Source organism: Oncorhynchus mykiss, chromosome 26 (genome assembly GCF_057628025.1).
Source record: "Oncorhynchus mykiss isolate SJ-2025 chromosome 26, ASM5762802v1, whole genome shotgun sequence".
Classification (NCBI taxonomy): domain Eukaryota; kingdom Metazoa; phylum Chordata; class Actinopteri; order Salmoniformes; family Salmonidae; genus Oncorhynchus; species Oncorhynchus mykiss.
The window spans coordinates 26745698-26768883 of NC_143047.1; the positions used below are offsets into that span (position 1 = coordinate 26745698).

The window sequence follows — 23186 nt, forward strand, 5'->3', positions numbered from 1 at the left end:
TCTCTGTGCTTGTCTGATAGGTTGCCACTCACATGTTGCATCCTGGCTCTTTTTTCAAAGGCCTCACACAGTGGGAGGAGCCATGATGACTTGGTTGATACGCAAACTAGGGTAATGCAGTGATTGTAGTCTAGCCTGTGAGCTCAGAGATGGAGTGGAAATTGTCATGGAGTTCAGAGGATATGACATGCAGTACGTTTAGACCAAACACACGATTTTGACTAGACTAGACTCTTGTTACTAATGTTTAGCCTAGTGCTAATGGCTCAAATCTGTTAGCATTGTGTCTGCAGATTGTATTTGGGGTAGCCCAAGATCTTGCAGCCCAATTGATCTTTATTAGATTGTTCTTTTGATGTCTATATCCGTCCATAGGTCTCTGTACTTCTGAGTATAGGCCTAGATGTTATGGTGGATCGAGCCTTAGGGCTTTAATTGAAGAGGATGGTGTAATATAAGTGTAGTCTAGTGTTTATGGCTGGAGTTCCAGCACGCCAGATGTTTTGGAGCCTGTGGAGCCTGAAGCTTTTTTTGCAGCACTACTAAACACATGGGTTCAACCGCAGCTAGTGTGTGCCGGATAACTCCACTGAGGCCAAGAAGGTCACTAATGATCAGGCACAACTGGGGTCCTCGTAGCCCTCGCTTGTCTTTAACCCAAATCCTCTGGTTATGGTAGCCAGTCTGAGCCACCGCAGTGCTGCTGGAGGATAAGTCAGGCATGGATGAAAGCTTAATGTATTGGCCACCTTATGTTCAGTGTGTGGTTTGGGTTGACATCCTTTCCTGTGTGTGTGACTATCATTGCTGGCCCTGTCACTCATAGGCTAGCCTTCTCATGTTTTTGTGTGAGAGGCATATTTACACATGTAGCACTGCCAACAGAGGGACTGCCTAATAAGCAGTGAGTGAGGAAAGTTTTTGCAGGTTCACGTGAAGAGAATGCCTGCTGGATGACATGTCTCTCACTGTTTCTGGCAGCGCTATGAAACATGGGCATGGTACAGTACCCTGTTATTTCTGTCCCTGGTCCTTCTGCAGTATTTATAGCTGGTTACTCTAATGCTGTTCGGTGGAGGCCGTTCTGAACCAGGGGGCTGGCCTTGCACATTCAAAAAGTCATCTGCCAGCGAACCCTCTCCTTTCTCAAAGGCACTTTGGCAGTTTTGATTTGTCTCTCCTGTGTCTTTTGCTGCCTGTGTCTGAACTGAGACACATGCCCTGCCCTCTGACTCCCACACACCTTTATACTGTCAGTCCATCTGAGTAGCTGGTCAATAAGCAGTACCAGTTTGCCACTTCAACAGTGAACTTGCAGATGAGACCCTGAAGTTATGCTTCTCCCCCCTGCTCCTTCATATGAGACACATTTCCTCCACCACACCTACTCTGCTGCCCCAGAAACCTACTGGCACTTGCTGCTGAGTAGTACACTACAGTATCTATATCTTGGAAAAGATGTTGCCTGTTTCAGTTGCAAAACCATTCCTCTAAACCCAGGGCTCCCAAATGGGTTTGCCTAGTCCTGCTCTGCCTTCCACAGGAGCCTCCCTCTCGCTGTGTGTGAAGCCTAATTGCTCTCTCCAGGCTCAGCTCTCTGGAAGCCCTGCTCGCTCTGAGGCGATTACACAATTTCCATATGATTAAGGCAGGCGTGTTATCTTTTACCAAATGCCAAGGGTCTGTGTTCTGTTCCTTTGGCTGAGGCTGTGCGATCTGTAATGTGATTCAGGAAGGAGCGATATTGTTTCTTTCACATGCTCCAAAAGCACTGGGCTGCTCCCCCTGGTCTAAGCCGGTTCCCAGGATGACGAGACGATGTGGCTTAACCCTGAAACGAAACCCTTTCTCCTCTCACACGGACAGCCAGTCAGACACTGCTGCTGTGAAATGAAACTTAGCAGCACCACTGGTCTGAGCTGGAACAGAGAGCCTATACTTGGGCAGACCCTCTGAAATGAAACTGACTCTGGCACAGTTTTTTGTTTGGCACAGTGTAGGAGGCTGGCAGTGTGAGACAACTACATTTGCTAGGAGACTGGCAGGCACACACACTACATTTCTATTGCCATCGCCTCCAAATTGGTGTTAGATTTGTTTGATCTCCCCTGATAAGTGTATCAGTCATTGTGTGGTACGTGTGACAAAAGTTTGACCATGGTCTTTCTGTGGGAGTGCATGTATGGAAGGGAGTGTGGCATGCGCGTCAAATCAATATGTGACGTGTGTGTCAGTCAGTTGAATTGAATGTGTCCAAGTTAATGGCTATATGGGAACTCTATATGAATGGCTTGCTGATGGCTGTATCTCCTGGCCCATTGCCAGACCGCTTCCCTCCTGCGCGTATGTCTGAGGACGGCCCCCTCCCGTGCGTATGTCTGAGGACGGCCCCCTCCCCTGTCCTCTTTTGTTACAGGTGGCTCTAGATGGAGTGACTTAAGACGTCAGCATGCTTCAGTTTAGCTGGCGGCAAACCGAACAAATGTGCTCACATTTTCTTAACACCTTTGCTCGAAAAACAAACGGCAATAGTACTGTTTGGCCATGTTGAGACGCTGTAGCCAGTATACACTTCTTTAAAATAATCCGAATTTAATCTGTCATTAATTTAGATGTTTTTGTATAGATTTTTTCCCCCCATTACTAGTTCCCACTGTAGTCATACCTTCCTATGTTGACTCTAGGTGTGTTCACGGTGCAGTCTTTGTTGCAGTGACTGACTGGGCTTGATGAATGCTGTCAGCCAGGATGCCTCTGCAGAGCGTATCTGTGGGCGGGTGTGTGTCACATGTTGAAGGTACTTCAACTCCTGTTCCATTCTCAGTCTGACCAACACCAGAAATGAAGAGACAAATAGAACGAGAAGGAAGGAATCCCCTGCATAGTGCTCCGTCCAGAAAAACAGCTCATGGTACCGCAGGACAGGGAACTCATGGTGGGTGTCTTCACACACAATTGCCAGACCTGCCCTGAGGAGTTAGCTTGGCCTACTTAAAATGGGAGAGGCTGGTGCTTTGGGTGAGGAAAGGTGTAGAAGTTAGATTAGTTTAGCAGCCTATTGTTTATATTACAAGCTGTGTGATACACTCCTCTGTGTGAATATAAAGGGATCATTGTTTGAGGATGAACACCTGCAGAGATGTAGCTGGAAAGACCTGGTATCATCACATCAGGGAGGAGTACTTCTACCCAGGGAGTGATGGCATTGAACTGGCACGACTGTCTGGCTGGCTGGACTGCTGTGTTGATTGGGGCAACAGACAGGCTGGTGATTGGGGCGGCTGTCGGCTGGGGTTTAACCGGGTCAGGGCCCTTCAATAGGACTCCTGGCTGCTACACCAGGAATGTCTGTCTGGGTGTCGATGAGGATTAGGTGAAACACAAACTACTGTAAGCGCCAGAGAAGCCTGTTAACTAAAACCCTGAAACGCAAATGATAAGCAGGCTGAATCGTCTACAGTAGCTCCTAGTGTTTCTCACAGCTGAGCCCTCTCAGGCACGCACGCTTGGCTAAACAAGCTCAGAAGTTGCTACCATTTCTCTCCCACTCTCCTTTTGATTTTCCTGCCAAAGGAAGCTGTGCTGCAGGCCTGTCATTGGCTGGGTGCTGTGCTGTGTTTACATGGCCCTGTGGGTGACTGGGATTGTGTGTGAACAGACCCAGTAAAGGGGCAGCTAGGGCAGAGCGACCTGCTCCACTGCCAGTCCCCGACAGCCCCAGCCCTCGTGTGTCCTGGCCTCTAGTACACCCTCTCCAGTATGTGGTGTTCACTCACATTACAGCTGCTCACACAACAGGACTGCTGCCTCTGCTCTACTCACAATCATAATGCTGGATGTGCAGCTTGCTATTCAACTCAAGCTAGTAGCAAAGGGAATAAGTATTTTATCCTCCGATGACTGAGTTTCCCTACGGCCTTACTGTGTTGGTTGGTCACTGAGTGTTAGACCTCGTGTCCACGTGTTGTCTGCTCCAATCCCCTTTGACTGGCTTGATTCCTCTCCATTCTGTTCCTGCTCTGCTTCCTGTCCCCACACTAAGCACTGGCCAGAACATACAAGAGATCACCAGTAGAGTTTGGAACAACAAGGACGTGTGTTAGTTGGGTCAAAGTTTGAGGTGGCAGCTGGTTTAGGCCGCACTTTGTGTGTGTGCGTGTGGGCGGCAATCGGTATCACGTGTGAATGTGTGTGACCCAGTCTTTAGTGTTATTGAATTGCCCTGGCATTCATACCCACCCATCCAAGGACCAAGTTTACCTGACTACCGGGGTGAAGGGAAGTGACCCTGCGGCATTGTTGATCGTTTAGTAAAGTCGATTTGTTGGTTAAGCACCCATTTTTATCTCAAGGACAGCAACACTTGTATTTATTAGCATTCTCCTCCCAAACTATTTATTTTGACCTTAGGCAAGGGAAATGACATTTATGCCAACTGCTTTGGTACCAGTGAAGAACTGGTCCATACCCCTAACAGTGGGAATATGCCCTATGATTTGTACCAAAGGTGTAGATGTAATGCATTATTGTGGTTTTGTGATCTTTTCTCACACGTCAGCCTGTCTGTCATAATCCTGTAGTTAATACAATTCTTCCAGTCTTCAGTAGATGCTACTTGATTACAGTTTGTTGGCACACAGGTGTTGGCTGTTAGCCTTTCACATAACACGCCTCCGGTAAAGAAGCCAGTTTATGTAGTAATGATGCTTTGCGATTAACCCCACAAATGCCTAGCGTGTTTGAGGAAGTGTAATTTCTGTTTTCTCTATTTCATTAGATTGTAGGGCAGGGTAGTTGTCTTTGTTTTCACCATTTCCATTACATGGTAGGTTGGGGTAATTGTCTCTGGTGGCTGTTCAGTGGGCCACTAGTGAAAGTTGTTTACAAATTGCATTGACTGGAATAATAAATTATGTTTTGTAGACCCCATCAATTGTATTGCAGGCCTGTTTATTTAGATGTTTCTCTTACGATATATTCTGCCATCAATCTTTCAGTGTCTTTTGATCTATTTCATACTCCTACTATCCCCATGAACAAGCTACTTTCTCCTTTTGTTCTTTCTCTCGCTCAGTCTCTCTGTCTCCCTCCCTAACCCTGTTTTCTTTCTGTGTTCTGCAGGCTCCATGAGGAGATCAATGACTTCTACAAGCACATGTCTCCTCGGGCGGAGGAGGAGAGGATGAGGATGGAGGTGGTGGACAGGATCGAGAGGGTCATCAAAGACCTGTGGCCCACTGCTGACGTAAGAGATCACTTGCATCGCTACAGTTCCAGTCCTAAGCCCATACAGGTCTAGCCAGGTCCCAGATCTGTTTGACCATTATTGGTGTACAGCAAACTCCTCTGGTTGTTGAAACTTTAACATAGTTGAAAAGATCTGGGCCCAGGCTAATACGGGTCATAGTTCAAATAAATATTGAAACCATGTAGAGTTCATGCTTACATAAAAGCCAACACCAACTACTAGAAGTGACAGGCAGAGCAAAGGTTTGGAATGGAAGTGGTTTCTAGCTACACAGACAGGTCTCACCCACACGGCAAGCTGCTTGAGATTCTCACAATCTCCTGTTCCCTCATTTTACAAATTCCCCTCATTGCTAGAGACAGCTTGAGAACTTGCTGTTCTATGTAGAAATGCTGTCTTTACATCTTTCTAGTCTTTCTCTGGCTGGCTCTATAGCTGTCAGAAAGGAGTCGTGACTCTGTAGGGGAGAGTTATTTTCTCTCCCTATAGGCTGAGCTGTAATGAAGAGGAAAGACAGGCCGTATATGGTGGGGCGTGTGACCAGCAGCCATTTGTGAAAGTGCCTGGTCGGTCCGCTCTTATCTCCCGGCTGTGTTATATTTTGGCCTGTAATCTACAGGTGTCCTTATTCCTGTTGACTTGGAGCTTACTGATAGAGCTGTGTGTGTCTGCTCTCAGCTTTACAAGCTGTACCAGGGATGGACAACTGCCGTTTTGTAGGCCCGCGGATCACTTTTTTTTGTTTATTTTTGTTTAGGAACTCAGTCTGGGTCTCAATTTACTGTTGAGTTGGAATAGTAGAATACACAAGGTGCAATTTTGAAATGTGGTTGTACATCAGCAGTTTTCTTATGTCAGTCACTGACAGTAACTCAATAAGCCCATGTCAGCTAAAATGTCTAGCGGCCAGCTATCTTGTAGTAATCATGGTCGAATTACCAACCGGGGGGCCCCCATAGATTTTGTTAGTCACTCTCACTCAGACATCATATAAAAACATGTCATTTCTTCACCCTATGGCAAAAGATGTAGAATTACAGGGAATTTGCTGTGAAACTGCTAATTTTCTCTCTGCCCCATGAAAAATTGTGTAGTATCGCAGGAAATGAACTCAAAAAATGTAGAATAGTTGCCCATCCCTGAGCTAGACAGAAAAGCCCACTGCTGTCCCTGGCACTGTTCCTACCTCTTACTATTATCCACTGAGGCAGGAGAGCAGTTAATATCCTGTCCACAACAAGAACAGGACTAAGACTCCCAGCAATCACCTGACCTCTTACACACACTCAATGCGAGACCTGTCTGTGACTGGGTGAACTGAACAACTGTGAACCCACCAGATAGCTGAGTAATCTGTCTAGGTCAATTTGTCTGAGGAGGCCCCCATGTCTTTCTTTCCCTCTCTAACTTCACTCCGTCTCTCGATAATGTAAGTGACAACCACTAGCTCTTTATACAGTAGAGAGCCGAGCCATGAGTTAAGTTTACCTTGGGGACCTGTGTGAATGTGTTCCCCCTCACTGGAATTGGAAGTCGTCCACACAGTGGCAATCCATCACCGTCACCCCTGCCTAATGCACCTCAAGTAAGCAGATTGGAGTCCAGGCTTTAACCCTCTTGGTCGGTTCAGGCAGGAGCTCAGCCCAGGAGGGAGGTTTAAGGGAATAACGTCTGGTTTAAGGCGTCAGCAAAGGCTATTTTTGAGCCCTCAGAACCAATGTGAAATACTGTTATGTGACGTGACATTGGTTAATGCCCACAAAGCTCAGATAAAGCGGGATATTTGTCTGGTATCTGGACGCGAAATAAGCTTTTTATTTAACATTTATTTTTTGTCCAAACTGTTAGGTTTTAAAGCATCATTTGATCCTTTTTCTCATAACTACATTCTGTTCCCATTTTTTACACCCAAGGACATTGCATGGTTGTCAGATAATGACTGTGCACTTTTCACCTTCCTTGCATAAAGTGAAATAAGTTGATGCACGTTACCCTCCCCATTTAGCATAAAGATTATATTTTTATTGCTTTAGTTGACACCTGTCCCGAAATATCAGACTGTCACAGGAGAGTAGCATATCACGTGACTTGACAGAAGTCAAATCATATCATTTGTCTTTATTTTCTAACTAATTACCTGCCATTGTATCAGTTCAAAGCTAGTGTATAGCTCGGCTTATCTGATTGATAAGTGAAATCAATGAATGACACATTTGACTTTGTTACAGGTTCAAGTGTTTGGGAGTTTCAGCACGGGCCTCTATCTGCCAACCAGGTAAGCTGTTTGATTCAGGTAATGGAGTACATAATGGCCTTCCTATCATAATCTCTCTTATAGTGTGTTGGTGATATGCGTGTTGACTCATAACCTGCAGACCCTGCGGATATAACTGCAGGGCGGTCGGGTTTAGGGTCATGAAATATTGTGTGGGTGGCGGGTTGAATAGAGAAAACAATATCTTAAAAAATCCGGGTTAGGGCCGGTTGTGGGCCTCAGATTCACTTTTTCATATATACTTGGGCGGTTGTGGATGGGTTATTAGCAATAGCTGGCGGGTGAACAAACAGCTGACCCGCGCACCATTAGTGAGTGTAAACTGACCCTTAACCCAATGAGTTCCAACTTATTGCTGGTGTATTTTGGACTTCTAACCCCTTTTAAACAGTGTGTTTGAGCTACAGACTTCTGGGTTGAACCATTTCATTTGGTCTATTCTACAAAAACGTCTGGAGTCCAAATAGTTTGAGTTACAAACTATTAAAACCATCTATGAAAAACTGTTCTGTTTTTCTCTGACGCTCATTAGCGTCGTTAGAAGGTAAGGGGTTCTTCTGCGTAGAAGATCATAGGAAATCCCAGGATTATAGTTTCTGTGATACTGTAATAAACTCAGTTGCTGTCACAAACTCCACACAGTTGTCACTGACTAGTTAGATATTCATTTCCCAGTGAACAAACCATTTCTGTAGTGACTGCATTCATATAAATACATTTTTTCTTATCCGATTTTTACTTTGGCAGACCTTTAATTATTATACAAATATTTGAACTCATGGATGCAACTGTTTTGTCAAATTGTTTTAGCCTCATAATAAAATACTGAATTGTGAGGCTAAATACAGTGCCTTCTGGGAAAGTATTCAGTCTGGACTTTTCCCACATTTTATTAGGTTACAGCAGTATTCTAAAATTGATTACCCCGTAATGACAAGGCAGTATGAAGAAAAAATACATTTTTCACAAGTATTCAGACACTTTGCTCAGTACTTTGTTAAAACACCTTTGACAGTGATTACAGCCTTGAGTCTTCTTGGGTATGACACTACAAGCTTAGCACACCTGTATTTGGGTAGTTTCTCCCATTCTTCTCTGCAGATCCTCTCAAGCTCTGTCAGGTTGGATGGGAAGCGTTGCCGCACAGCTATTTTCAGGTCTCTCCAGAGATGTTAAATTGGGTTCAAGCCCAGGCTCTTCAAGCCCAAGCTGGGCCACTCAAGGACATTCAGATACTTGTCCTGAAGCCACTCCATTTGTTGTCTTGGCAGTGTGATTAAAGTCGTGGTCCTATTGGAAGGGGAACCTTCGCATCTGTCTGAGGCCGTGAGTGCTCTGGAACAGGTTTTCATCAAGGATCTCTCTGTACTTTTCTCCGTTGATCTTTGCTTCGATCCTGACTAGTCTCCCAGTCCCTGCCGCTGAAAAACATCACAACATGATCCTGCCACCACCATGCTTCACCGTAGGGCTGGTGCCATGTTTCCTTCAGACGTGACGCTTGACATTCAGGCCAAAGAGTTAAATCTTGCATTCATCAGACCAGAGAATCTTGTTTCTCATGGTCTGAGTCTTTTGGTGTCTTTTAGCAAACTCCAAGTGGACTTTCATATGCCTTTTTACAGAGTGGCGGCTTCCGTCTGACCACTCTACCATAAAGACCTGATTGGTGGAGTGCTGTAGAGATGGAAGAACCTTCCAGAAGGACAACCATCTCCACAGAGGAACTTTGAAGCTCTGGTGTCAGAGTAACCATCGGGTTCTTGGTCACCTCCCTGACCAAGGCCCTTCTCCGATTGCGCAGTTTGCCCAGGTGGCCAGTTCTAGGATGAGTCTTGGTGGTTCCAAACTTCTTCCATTAAAGAATGATGGAGGCCACTGTGTTCTTGTGGACTTTCAATGCTGCAGAAATGTTTTGGGCAACCTTCCCCAGATCTGTGCCTCAAAACAATCCTGTCTCGGAGCTCTGACCAGCACTGTCAACTGTGGGACCTTATATAGACAGGTGTGTGCCTTTCCTAATCATGTCCAATCAATTGAATTTACCACAGGTGGACTCCCAAGTTGTAGAAACATCTCAAATATGATCAATGGAAACAGGATGCACCTGAGTTCAATTTCAAGTCTCATAGCCACGGGTCTGAATACTTATGTAAACAGGTATTTCAGTTTAAAAATGAATACATTTGCAAAATGTATGGGGTTAAACTACAAAAACTACCCACTGGGCAAAAATGGGTTTAAGTTTCCAAGTAATTTCCCCAAAATTCTATGTGATTACGTTGAATCAACATGGAAAACTGATTTGATTTTTAAAAAGTAATCAACATAAAGGAATTTCTTAATGAATATAATTCACTTTATTTAAACTTTTCTCTACAATTTCGTGGTAACCAATTTGTAGTTAGTCTTTCCCCATCACTGCAACTCCCGTACGGACTCGGGAGAGGCAAAGGTCGAGAGCCGTGCGTCCTCCGAAACAAAACCCAACCAAGCCGCACTGCTTCTTGACTCAAATTAAAATGTATTGGTCACAGACACATAGTTAGCGAAATGCTTGTGCTTCTAGTTCCGACAATGCAGTAATGTCCAACAGGTAATCAAAACAATTCATAACTACCTTATACACACAAATTTAAAGGGATGAATAAGAATATATAAATATATGGATGAGCGATGGCCGTGCGGCATAGGCAAGATGCAGTAGATGGTATAGAAAACAGTATATACATATGAGATGAGTAATGTAGGATATGTAAACATTAACATGACTAGTGATACCTTTTTTATTTATTTAATTTATTAAAGTTGCCAGAGATTTGAGTATGTTGGCAGCAGCCTCTCTGTTAGTGATGGCTGTTTAACAGTCTGATGGTGCTGAGATGGAAGCTGTTTCTCAATCTCTCGGTCCTAGCTTTGATGCACCTGTACTAGAGATCGACCGATTAATCGGAATGGCCAATTTCTAGTTTTCATAACAATCAGTAATTGGCATTTTTTGACACTGATTATGGCAGATTACATTGCCCTCTCTGAGGAGACTGCGTGGCAGGCTGACTACCTGTTATGCGAGTGCAGCAAGGAGCCAAGGTAAGGTGCTAGCTAGCATTAAACTTATCTTATATAAAACAATCAATCTTAACATAATCACTAGTTAACTACACATGGTTGACGATATTACTAGTTTATCTATCTTGTCCTGCGTATTGCCTGCTAACATGAATTTATTTTAACTAAGGAAATTGTATCACTTCTCTTGCGTTCTGTGCAACAGGGTATATGCAGCAGTTTGGGCCGCCTGGCTCGTTGCGAACTGTGTGAAGACCATTTCTTTCTAACAAAGACAGCCAAATTTGCCTAACGGGGGATGATTTAACAAAAGCGCAAAAGCACAATCGTTGCACTAATGTACCTAACCATAAACATCAATGCCTTAAAATCAATACACAGAAGTATATTTTTTAAAAACCTGCATATTTAGTTAAAAGAAATTCATGTTAGCAGGCAATATTAACTTGGCAAATTGTGTCACTTCTCTTGCGTTCATTGCACGCAGAGTCAGGGTATATGCAACAATTGGGCCGCCTGGCTTGTTGCGAACTAATTTGAATATTAGAACATCCAATAGTCAAATGTATATGAAATACAAATGGTACAGAGAGAAATAGTCCTATAATAACTACAACCTAAAACGTCTTACCTGGGAATATTGAAGACTCATGATAAAAGGAACCACCAGCTTTCATATGGAACTTAAACGTTAGCTTTCTTACATAGCACATATTGCACTTTTACTTTAGCCAACACTTTGTTTTTGCATTATTTAAACCAAATTGAACATATTTCATTATTTATTTGAGACTAAATAGATTTTATTGTTGTATTATATTAAGTTAAAATAAGTGTTCATTGTTCGTTCAGTATTGTTGTAATTGTCATTTTTTTGGTCCTCCAATAATCGGTATCGGCTTTGAAAAATCATAATCAGTCGACCTCTAACCTGTACTGACCTCGCCTTCTGGATGATAGCGGATTGTTGTCCTTTTTGGCCTTCCTGTGACATTGGGTGTTGTAGGTGTCCTGGAGGGCAGGTAGTTTGTCCCCGGTGATGCGTTGTGCAGACTGCACTACCCTCATGGTTGAGGGCTGTGCAGTCGCCGTACCAGGCGGTGATACAGCCCCACAGGATGCTCTCGATTGTGCATCTGTAAAAGTTTGAGTGTTTTTAGGTGACAAGCCAAATTTCTTCAGGTTGAAGAGGCATTGTTGCGCTGCCTTCACCACGCTGTCTGTGTGGGTGGACCATTTCAGTTTGTCCGTGATGTGTACGCCAAGGAACTTAAAACTTTCCACCTTCTCCACTACGGTGCCAATTAACCCGGAAGCCAGCCACACCAATGTGTTGGAGGAAACACCGTACACCTGGTGACCGTGTCAGCGTGCATGCGCCCGGCGCATGTAAATGCGCAAGGACATCCCTGGCAGCCAAACCCTCCCCTAACCCGGACGATGCTGGGCCAATTGTGCGCCACCCCATGGGTCTCCCGGTTGCAGCCGGCTGCAACAGAGCCTGGATTCGAACCAGGATTTCTAGTGCCACAGCTAGCACTGCGATGCAGTGCCTTAGACCACTGCGCCACTCGGGAGGCCCATAGAAATTTATTTTTTAACCAAAATCCGATGACTGGTGAATGTTTTTGTTGAGTTCACATTTAATTTACCTTAGTTGACTAGATGTTTAACTGACGTCTGTGTCAAGTTTGTAAGCTCTTAGGCCTTTTCTACGCATGCCTTTCCTACACACTACAGTGCCTTGCGAAAGTATTTGGCCCCCTTGAACTTTGCGACCTTTTGCCACATTTCAGGCTTCAAACATAAAGATATAAAACTGTATCTTTTTGTGAAGAATCAACAACAAGTGGGACACAATCATGAAGTGGAATGACATTTATTGGATATTTCAAACTTTTTTAACAAATCAAAAACTGAAAAATTGGGCGTGCAAAATTATTCAGCCCCTTTTACTTTCAGTGCAGCAAACTCTCTCCAGAAGTTCAGTGAGGATCTCTGAATGATCCAATGTTGACCTAAATGACTAATGATGATAAATACAATCCATCTGTGTGTAATCAAGTCTCCGTATAAATGCACCTGCACTGTGATAGTCTCAGAGGTCCGTTAAAAGCGCAGAGAGCATCATGAAGAACAAGGAACACACCAGGCAGGTCCGAGATACTGTTGTGAAGAAGTTTAAAGCCGGATTTGGATACAAAAAGATTTCCCAAGCTTTAAACATCCCAAGGAGCACTGTGCAAGCGATAATATTGAAATGGAAGGAGTATCAGACCACTGCAAATCTACCAAGACCTGGCCGTCCCTCTAAACTTTCAGCTCATACAAGGAGAACACTGATCAGAGATGCAGCCAAGAGGCCCATGATCACTCTGGATGAACTGCAGAGATCTACAGCTGAGGTGGGAGACTCTGTCCATAGGACAACAATCAGTTGTATATTGCACAAATCTGGCCTTTATGGAAGAGTGGCAAGAAAGCCATTTCTTAAAGATATCCATAAAAAGTGTTGTTTAAAGTTTGCCACAAGCCACCTGGGAGACACACCAAACATGTGGAAGAAGGTGCTCTGGTCAGATGAAACCAACATTGAACTTTTTGGCAACAATGCAAAACGTTATGTTTGGTGTAAAAGCAACACAGCTCATCACCCAGAACACACCATCCCCACTGTCAAACATGGTGGTGGCAGCATCATGGTTTGGGCCTGCTTTTCTTCAGCAGGGACAGGGAAGATGGTTAACATTGATGGGAAGATGGATGGAGCCAAATACAGGACCATTCTGGAAGAAAACCTGATGGAGTCTGCAAAAGACCTGAGACTGGGACGGAGATTTGTCTTCCAACAAGACAATGATCCAAAACATAAAGCAAAATCTACAATGGAATGGTTCAAAAATAAACATATCCAGGTGTTAGAATGGCCAAGTCAAAGTCCAGACCTGAATCCAATCGAGAATCTGTGGAAAGAACTGAAAACTGCTGTTCACAAATGCTCTCCATCCAACCTCACTGAGCTCGAGCTGTTTTGCAAGGAGGAATGGGAAAAAATGTCAGTCTCTCGATGTGCAAAACTGATAGAGACATACCCCAAGCGACTTACAGCTGTAATCGCAGCAAAAGGTGGTGCTACAAAGTATTAACTTAAGGGGGCTGAATAATTTTGCACGCCCAATTTTTCAGTTTTTGATTTGTTAAAAAAGTTTGAAATATCCAATAAATGTCGTTCCACTTCATGATTGTGTCCCACTTGTTGTTGATTCTTCACAAAAAAATTCAGTTTTATATCTTTATGTTTGAAGCCTGAAATGTGGCAAAAGGTCGCAAAGTTCAAGGGGGCCGAATACTTTCGCAAGGCACTGTAAGCAGTATTTGGTATTCAGACATGCCTTATTCATTCGCTTAATGTCAATATGATTTGTGTTTTGCATCATATATTGCAAAATGGATCATACCGGCTGTATTTTATGTATTTTATGTATATTAAACTTGAATTCTGGCATGCTAAACATTTTGGGACAATCTCAGCAATGGACTAATGAAACAAATACCAAAATATTGTTTTTGATTGGAGTTTTCCTTTAATTTCAAGGTCAGAATGCATATTCATAGAGAGAAGTGCATAAAAATATAATAATTTTACATTTACGCACGTGTGTTAAGAATTCACCCCTTTGTGAGTGGTTATATGGAGAAAGAGTGATGTGGCTGGCCATTGTGTAATTATTTGCCTTTGTTTTTTGGGATTAAGGCTGTGGTCATTTTAGCGCTGCTGATCCAAAGCCTTTTTTAACCTTGTTTCTTGACGAGCCAGACTGCTCTCCGCTCTGACGTCACACACACACACACACACACACACACACACACACACACACAACACTGTAACTGGGGACTCTGGATTAGTGACAATAAGCCGTGTGTGAGAGTGAACTGGAGAGTCCTCTCTTCAGATCCGAATGTGATGTTGCTCTGACCTCTACTACTTACTCCACTTCCTAGTGACATCGATCTGGTGGTGTTTGGGAACTGGGAAAACCTGCCCCTTTGGACCCTGGAAGAGGCCCTGCGGAAGAAAAACGTGACTGACGAGAACTCCATCAAAGTGCTGGACAAGGCCACGGTATGTTTGTATTTATTATGGCAGCAGCTACTCTTTCTGGGGTCCAGCAAAATTAAGGCAGTTATAACATTTTTTAAACATTACAATACATTTGCAACAAATTTCACTACATATTTAGTGTGTGCCCTCAGGCTCCTACTCTACTACCACACATCTACAACACAAAAACCATCTGTACTTGTGTGTGTATAGTGCATATGTTATCGTGTGTGTGTGTATGCATGTGTCTCTGCCTTTTGTGTTGCTTCACAGTCCCCGCTGTTCCGTAAGGTGTATTTTTTTAATGTTTTTTTTATTTTACAGCTTGCATCAGTTACTTGATGTGGAATAGAGTTCCATGTAGTCATGGCTCTATGTAGTACTGTGCGCCTCCCATAGTCTGTTCTGGACTTGGGGACTGTGAAGAGACCTCTGGTGGCATGTCTTGTGGGGTATGCATGGGTGTCAGCTCTGTGCATTCAATATGTCAATACTTATCACAAATACAAGTAATGACGAAGTCAATCTCTCCTCCACATTATTAATGTAAGCTCTCTGTGTACATCCAAGGGCCAGCCATGCTGCCCTGTTCTGAGCCAATTTCAATCCCAAGTCCCTCTTTGTGTTACCTGACCACACGACTGAACAGTAGTCCAGGTGCGACCAAACTAGGGCCTGTAGGACCTGCCTAGTTGATAGTGCTGTTAAGAATGCAGAGAAGCGCTTTATTATGGACAGACTACTCCCCATTTTAGCTACTGTTGTGTCAATATGTTTTGACCATGACAGTTTACAATCCAGGCTTACTCCAAGCAGTTTAGTTTCCTCAACCTTCTCAATTACCACATTATTCATTACAATATTTGGTTTAGGGTTTAATGAATGATTTGTCCCAAATTACAATGCTTTTAGTTTTTGAAATATTTAGGACTAACTTATTCATTGTCAACAAGCTCTTTAAGTGTTGCAGTCATTTCAGTCACTGTGGTAGCTGACGTGTATAGTGTTGAGTCATCTGCATGTTGTGCATGCATACTAACTGTGCAGTGTGTCATTGCCCTGGGTGACAGTGTATGTGTAAATCCATCCTCATCATTATTTTCCATTGTTCCAGGTACCCATCATCAAGTTGACAGACTTCCGCACAGAGGTGAAGGTGGACATCAGCTTCAATGTGAAGAACGGCGTCAAAGCTGCCCTTCTCATCAAAGACTACAAAAAAGTGAGTGAAGCAGGCATCTCTTATTCAGGATACATTACCTAATGCAGTCCTGTAAAAGAGCTAGCTGATGAAACAGGCTTGACAGTTAGCAAGCATAGATTGTTGTACAACACTCCTTCCGTGGCCTCCAACTGCTCTTAAATGCTAGTAAAACTAAATGCATGCTCTTCAACCGATCACTGGCCGCACCCGCCTGACTTAGAATATGTGGACAAATTTAAATACCTAGGTGTCTGGCTAGGCTGTAAACTCTCCTTCCAGACTCACATTAAGCATCTAGAATCGGCTTCTTATTTCGCAACAAAGCATCCTTCTCTCATGCTGCCAAACATACCCTCTTAAAACTGACTATCCTGCCGATCATTGACTTCGGTGATTTCATTTACAAAATAGCCTCCAACACTCTACTCAGCAAATTGGATGCAGTGCCATCTGTTTAGTCACCAAAGCCCCATATACTACCCACCATTGTGACCTGTATGCTCTCGTTGGCTGATCCTAGCTACATATTTGTTGCCAAACCCACTGGCTCCAGGTCATCTATAAGTCTTTGCTAGGTAAAGCCCGGCCTTATCTCAGCTCACTGGTCACCATAGCATTACCCACCCGTAGCACGCGCTCCAGCAGGTATATTTCACGGGTCATCCCCAAAGCCGACGCCTATTTGGCTGCCTTTCCTTCCAGTTCTCTGCTGCCAATGACTGGAACGAATTTCAAAAATCACTGAAGTTGGAGACTTATATCTGCCTCTCTAACTTTAAGTGTCAGCTGTCAGAGCTGCTTACCGATCGCTGCAGCTCTACACAGCCCATCCTGAAATAGCCCATCCAACCAACTACCTACCTCATCCCCATATTTTTTTTTAGTTTTTCTGCTCTTTTGCACACCAGTATTTCTACTTGCACATCCTCATCTACACATATCGCGCAAATTGCTAAATTGTAATTACTTTGCCACTATTGGCCTATTTCTGTTCCTTACTTCATTTGCACACACTGTATGCAGATTTTTATATTGTGTTATTGACTGTACATTTGTTTATCCCATGTGTAACTCTGTGTTTTTGTCGCTCTGCTTTGCTTTATCTGTGCCAGGTCGCAGTTGTAAATGAGAACTTGTTCTCAACTGGCCAACCTGGTAAAATAAAAGTTGTATATTTATCAGGTTTTTTGGGTTCTGATGGAGGTGATGGTAGCTAATACACTTAACTACGTCTCCTCTGTCCCTCAATCCAGCCATACCCAATGTCCTAGTCTGAGACATTCCCCTCTCGAGGGCACTATAACCATAACCACGGGTTTCTTTTATCCATAAGAAATACCCAGTGCTTCCGAAGTTGGTTCTGGTGCTGAAGCAGTTCCTGCTCCAGAGGGATCTGAATGAGGTTTTCACTGGAGGGATCGGCTCCTATAGCCTTTTCCTTATGGCTGTCAGCTTCCTGCAGGTGAGAGACTTCTGCTATTCTCTCAAGTAGCCCACACACACAGTGCAGGATAGATCGCATCTAACATTAGAATAATTTACTGTCTATAACAGACTTTTGACACATTTTAAGTCTTTCTCATTTAGTGAACTAAGATGATTTGGCTTGTTCCTCTATGCAATTGACCTCTTATCCTCTGCCCTTGTATTTCAGCTTCACTACAGAGAAGATGCCTGCAGCCCCAATGCCAACGTGGGCGTTCTCCTTATAGAGTTCTTTGAGCTCTATGGACGCCACTTCAACTACCTGAAGACGGGCATCCGGATCAAAGATGGTGGTAGCTATGTGGCCAAAGACGAGTTTCAGAGGAACACTGACCTCTACAGGCCCTCCATGCTCTTCATTGAGGACCCCCTAGCACCAGGTAACAATGCCTTCCATTCAGCATGGGTGCACTTGCACAGGTGATACCTCATTTTAGCACTGTGACATCAGTCAACTACTGATAACACTGAACCTAAGAATCTATCACACACTTTAACGGCCATGAATAAGACAGCTAGAGGTCCCAGGTGCCCATAGCAAAGGGTGAAATATTAGACAGTGTCTAAACCCGTCTCTTCCCAAATAGAGATGATCTAAGCATGCCTCTTGCCTCCTGTAGATAACGACGTTGGCCGCAGCTCATACGGTGTGTTGCAGGTGAAACAGGCCTTTGACTATGCCTACGTAGTGCTCAACCATGCCGTATCGCCAATTGCCAAATACTACCCCAACAACGAGTCTGAGAGGTAAGGAGCTAGGGCTCGCTTTAACCAACGACAGCTCTCACATTCTTTGGCTGCTATCTTAAGTTATTTACTAAATACTCTATTGATATTTGCAATATGTCCTATTTTCTTTCCTCCAGTATACTTGGCAGAATAATTCGGGTGACCCAGGAAGTGGCTGAATACAGGGACTGGATCACCAAGCTCTGGGGACCACAGTCTCAGAATGAACCTACCCTGAATGGTATGTTTTCACAGTACTACTGTGAGTCTAGACATGGTCTCAGATCTAACGAGGTGATAGTCAGTGTGTTTGAGGGGATCAGTTTCAATAAGGCAAGGTTCAAAATTGGTCATCTTTATTATGTTTTAAGTAGTTTGGGATCCAAGGTGATTTGTAGATCAGTGAAGTGCGACTGCTATTTAGTCGATCTAAAAACACATTGTCTTACCACTGTTTGTCCATGTGCTGTTGTAGGAAATGATGTCACACTGTTAGTGAAGCCTCAGCAGCTGGACGAGTGCAACAACAACCTGACGGAGGTGGTGACTGCATCTCGCAGCAAGACCTCTTCCAACTCCTCCTCATTAGTGTCATCCTCATCCTCCACGGTATCCAGTTCCAGCGACGTTGTGAGTTTTGTTACACTCAAACACACCATGTGTGCACACTAAAACTGCTATCTGAGGAAATCAACTCTTAACACTACATTTATTGCAATGCACCCATTGGTTGCTGACCTGATTTACTGAGTTGTCCCCAGGATTCTGACGGGACGCCCTGTAAGACAGTGAAGCAGCTGCCTGGACGGGGCTCCAGCGCCCACAGAGAATCCTCAGGTGGCGTGACCAATCACAGAACACAGAGCCACACCACCAGCACTCCTACTGACAACAAGGGGGGCAAGGTAGGGTCAGCTTGACGAAGCCAAAGTCAACCACTGAAAAACTCTGTTACTGTACCTACAAATGCCTTGAACTTTTATGACCTGAGCGTTACAACACACTGTCGGTACATAGATAACCTTTTAGATTTTACATTTCAATGGCACACATAGGCCTACCAGTGATCTGTTTACTGATCTAACTAGTTGTGTGTCTGTCTTGTTTCCTAGGCCAGGTTGTTCCGCTCGTCCAGTAAAAACACCCACCACGTCCAGCAGAACTCGTCCTCATCCAACATCAAGAGCCACCCGAGCAGCAAGCCACACTACCAGGGCAACAGCAAGAAGAGGAAACCTCAGCAGCACTCAGAGGCCCAGGACCTCTGCAGATAGGGCTGTCTTGGTCTGCTCTGCAACAGACTGACAGCCTGACTGTCCCACTTCTGCTGCCAGACCAGTACTGACTGAGTAGTATTAAGGATCTTCCTTCTCTCAAGCGACATGCATCTTTTTATAGCTGAAAAATAACCCAAAAAAAAAGAGATGGGAAATGCTGGGGCTTAGTTCTAGAAAGAAATGCATATTTTCTTCCTTGACATATACACGTTCTACAGTGGAGCTACACACCACATCCAGTACCTACAAATCTTGCCTTTTACCATAGCGCCATCTGGTGTTTGAGGAATAAGTGTCTGGAAAGTCATGTGGATTTTTATGCGCAATACCTGGAACTTGGCTGGCGAACATACTTCAGCAAGAAAAGGTTTTTTTAAAATAATAAAATGCATAAATAACAAATGTACAAAATGTTATATTGAAGAAGAAAAAAAATGTACACAGATTGACAGACTAAACCTCAAAATGCAATCTGTAAGTGGATACTATGACTTAATGTTTTTGTTGATGGAAGGATATTTTTTGGTTGTGTAAGCAGATTATACAAAGATTTGTACAAAAAGAAACATGCGGAAAAATCTTTTTGGGTAAAAATGATCACAAATGTACTTTTTACAGGATAATACTGATTCAAGACAAATGTAGATGTGCACATTTGCCTGCTAATCTGAGTAGTGGCAGGTTTGGGTTTCATTGCCAACATAAATCATCAGCATTCTATTTCTACTTGGCTGCGCTCTCTGAATGTGTTTGACAGGCTTCTTTCCAAATTATACCCCCTTCCCTATATAGTACACTACTTTCACTAAATAGGGAATAGGGTGCCATTTGGGATGCACAGACAGTGTTAACAGTTGGTCTTAGTCAGGTAACGCGCACACAGCCCTATGGATTACTGGTTGGCTGGGGACAAATCACTCATTCATACACACAGCCCTATAGATTACTGGTTGGCTGGGGACAAATCACTCATTCATACACACAGCCCTATAGATTACTGGTTGGCTGGGGTCAAATCACTCATTCATACACACAGCCCTATACAACAGCAATGTTTTTAGTTTTCCCAGACTCATAGAATTACAGAGGACATAATGATTTTAGAAAAAGTCTACAATATATGTCAAAGATCCATAGGTGTGGGAGGTAATCTTTTCCCTTCGGTAATTTACCCATTATGAAAATGTATTCATGTATTTATTGTGTTATGAATATATAGTTACTATACACGTTATACGTATTAACACTAGAGTCCATACTCTTGTGTCACATATTTGGATGGGACTAGTGGAAGTATAATTGGTCAGGTACAGTACTAATGTTGCTGTTTTCCCTTTCAGTGATGAGTGACCAAGTTAGTTTGGAAACCATTTTATGAGTCATGGGCCATTTTGTTTTAATATGTGGCTGGTCTACTTCAAAAGGGAGCTGAGGTTTTGGTTGGTTTTATGTTTTTGTTCAGAATATGTCAACAACCCCTTGCTGAAATGTCCGCTATGGCAACCTCTGATTGCAGTTCCACAACTGACCTGTAGATAGTGGCATTACTCAACTCCTTTTTCACAACTGGCACCTGCATACTGCATTTATACATTTTCAGCATCTTACAGTCAAGTATTCAGACCCCTTGACTTTATCCACATCGTTACATTACAGCCTTATTCTAAAATGTATTAAATTGATTCCCCCCCCCCCCCAGTCTACACACAATACCCCATAATGACAAAGCAAAAACTGAAATAACATTTCCATAAGTATTCAGACCCTTTATTCAGTACTTCAGGCAGCGATTAAACGCCTTGAATCTTGGGTATGAAGCTACAAATGTAGCACACCTGTATTTGGGTAGTTTCTCCCATTCTTCTTTGCAGCTCCTCAAGGGGGGGTTCTCTGAAATGCACTATCAACTGTGGGACGTCCTATAGACAGCCTTTCTAATCATGTCCAATCAATTGAATTTACCACAGGTGGACTCCAGTCAAGTTGTAGAAACATGGATGATCAATGGAAACAGGATGCACCTGAGCTCAATTTCGGGTCTCAAAGCAAAGGGTCTGAATCATTCCTAAACCTTTTTTTGCTTTGTCATTGTGGTATTGTGTGTAGGTTATTTTTAAATCCATTTTAGAATAAGGCTGTGACAAAATGTGGAAAAAGTCATTTTCGAATGCACTGTGTGTGCACGAGCGAATCACTGTTTCCCAACCTTGGTCCTCGAGGATCCCCAACAGTACACAGTTTTGTTGTAGCCCTTGACAAACAACTCATTGAGGGCTTGATGGGAAAGGGGGATACCTAGTCAGTTGTACAACAATGCATTCAACTGAAATGTGTCTTCTGCATTTAACCCAACCCCTCAGGGGTGCGGGGGGGGGGGGGCTTCCATAATTGGCATCCACATCTTCTGCATCCAAGAAACAGTGGGTTAACTGCCTTGCTCAGGGGCAGAACGACCAATTATTATTTTTTTTTACCTTGTTAGCTCGTGGATTTGATCCAGCAACCTTTCAGTTACTGGCCCAACACTAACCACTAGGCTACCTGCCTGACGATTAGTTGAATCAGGTGTGCTTGTCCAGGGTTACAATACTGTTAGGGGTACTAAAGGACCAGGGTTGGGAAACAGATGAGTCACTGGCTGTAATTACAATTATACACATAGGAAAGTCTTAATTTGAGCAAATATGTTAGACAACATATTTGGTAATTTTTTAGATGGTTAAAAAAATATTGTCCTGGGAAAGTACAGTTTGGACCTAAATGCAGTATATATTGGCTAATCTGTGAATTTGATTTGACACTTACGGAACACAAGTCAGGGAACACCGAATGAGTCATCTGTGCCATCACAATCTGTGATCAAATCTTCTCACTGCAAATACTTCAACAAAACTGTATCGACTCATCCCAATTGTAGTTCATACAGCTATTCAAATCCATGCAATAAAATCCACAGTACAATAATTGAAACTCCTGGTGAATGTTTTAAGGTATATTGCTGCTCCCTGGTGTCATTCCTGCACCCCTAACAGGGAGGAAGGGTAACGGAATAGATGTAAAGACAAAATCATGCAAGCAACACCAATCTGGGGAGACATGTGGGCTGTGTTTACACAGGCGGCACAATTCTGATAGTTTGTTCACTAATCTGATCATAATTGAAAAAAATATTGATGTGAAAAGATGATTTGTCAGAAGGCAAATTAGTGTCTGTGTGGAGGGGGGGGGGGGGGGGGGGTAGTAACTGGGCTTGCCTGTATAAACACAGGACGTGTCTACCCTGATAGGTGTTGCTTTCTTCATCTAGTGGTTTAAGTAGATGTATTTTATTGGGAAAGTGTTCACACAGCACAGAAGACAAAGTGCAATGCTGCTATTTAGACTGGCAGTAGATGTCCCTCACTACCATGATGAGCTGTATTTCGGATTTGATTGATATTCCCCCAGTTGTTACATAATTGTGCAACTCATAAACGCCTAACAATCAGTTAATACATGAGTGGAATGGCTTTGGCAAAACCGATAACTATCTTCTGATCACTCTTAAATGTGGGTGTGAGTACACCGTAGCTACTTGATGAACATCTTTTCCGCATTCAAAAGCAAGTCCTCAAGAGCGCACGCAGAATACACACGGGGACCCAGAGAACATTTCGCTCGCGGTGGAACTAAACTTGCAGAGTGGACAAGAGGAGAATTCGTCCACCACGAACTCGTCTCTAGAATACGTTCATTCTATATTTGGAGACAACCGGTATACGTTTGCCTACAACAGGTAAAACGCATTCTTAATTTGG

At 43.5% G+C, this 23186-nt stretch overlaps 2 protein-coding genes across 9 annotated transcripts in view; both read left to right on the top strand.

Annotated features, from left to right (window-relative positions):
• LOC110506730 (terminal nucleotidyltransferase 4B) overlaps positions 1 to 22353 on the top strand; it is a 35203-nt gene extending 12850 nt beyond the window's left edge. The window contains exons 2-12 of the mRNA XM_021586556.3: positions 5122 to 5245; positions 7477 to 7523; positions 14595 to 14715; positions 15809 to 15916; positions 17232 to 17360; positions 17553 to 17763; positions 18004 to 18130; positions 18250 to 18353; positions 18588 to 18742; positions 18874 to 19017; positions 19225 to 22353. Coding sequence (XP_021442231.2) covers positions 5122 to 5245; positions 7477 to 7523; positions 14595 to 14715; positions 15809 to 15916; positions 17232 to 17360; positions 17553 to 17763; positions 18004 to 18130; positions 18250 to 18353; positions 18588 to 18742; positions 18874 to 19017; positions 19225 to 19386 — 1432 coding nt within the window. The 3' untranslated portion in view covers positions 19387 to 22353. The remainder of the gene's footprint in view (positions 1 to 5121; positions 5246 to 7476; positions 7524 to 14594; positions 14716 to 15808; positions 15917 to 17231; positions 17361 to 17552; positions 17764 to 18003; positions 18131 to 18249; positions 18354 to 18587; positions 18743 to 18873; positions 19018 to 19224) is intronic.
• Positions 22354 to 22674: 321 nt separating this feature from the next.
• The window catches only part of LOC110506731 (adenylate cyclase type 2), a 77197-nt gene continuing 76685 nt past the window's right edge, over positions 22675 to 23186 (top strand). For 4 of the 8 annotated variants that reach the window (XM_021586558.3, XM_036964521.2, XM_036964520.2 and 1 more), the window contains exon 1: positions 22675 to 23164. The gene's annotated coding sequence lies outside the window, so the exon portion shown is untranslated. The remainder of the gene's footprint in view (positions 23165 to 23186) is intronic. The other 4 variants (XM_021586557.3, XM_090222605.1, XM_090222604.1 and 1 more) reach the window with 1 other exon arrangement.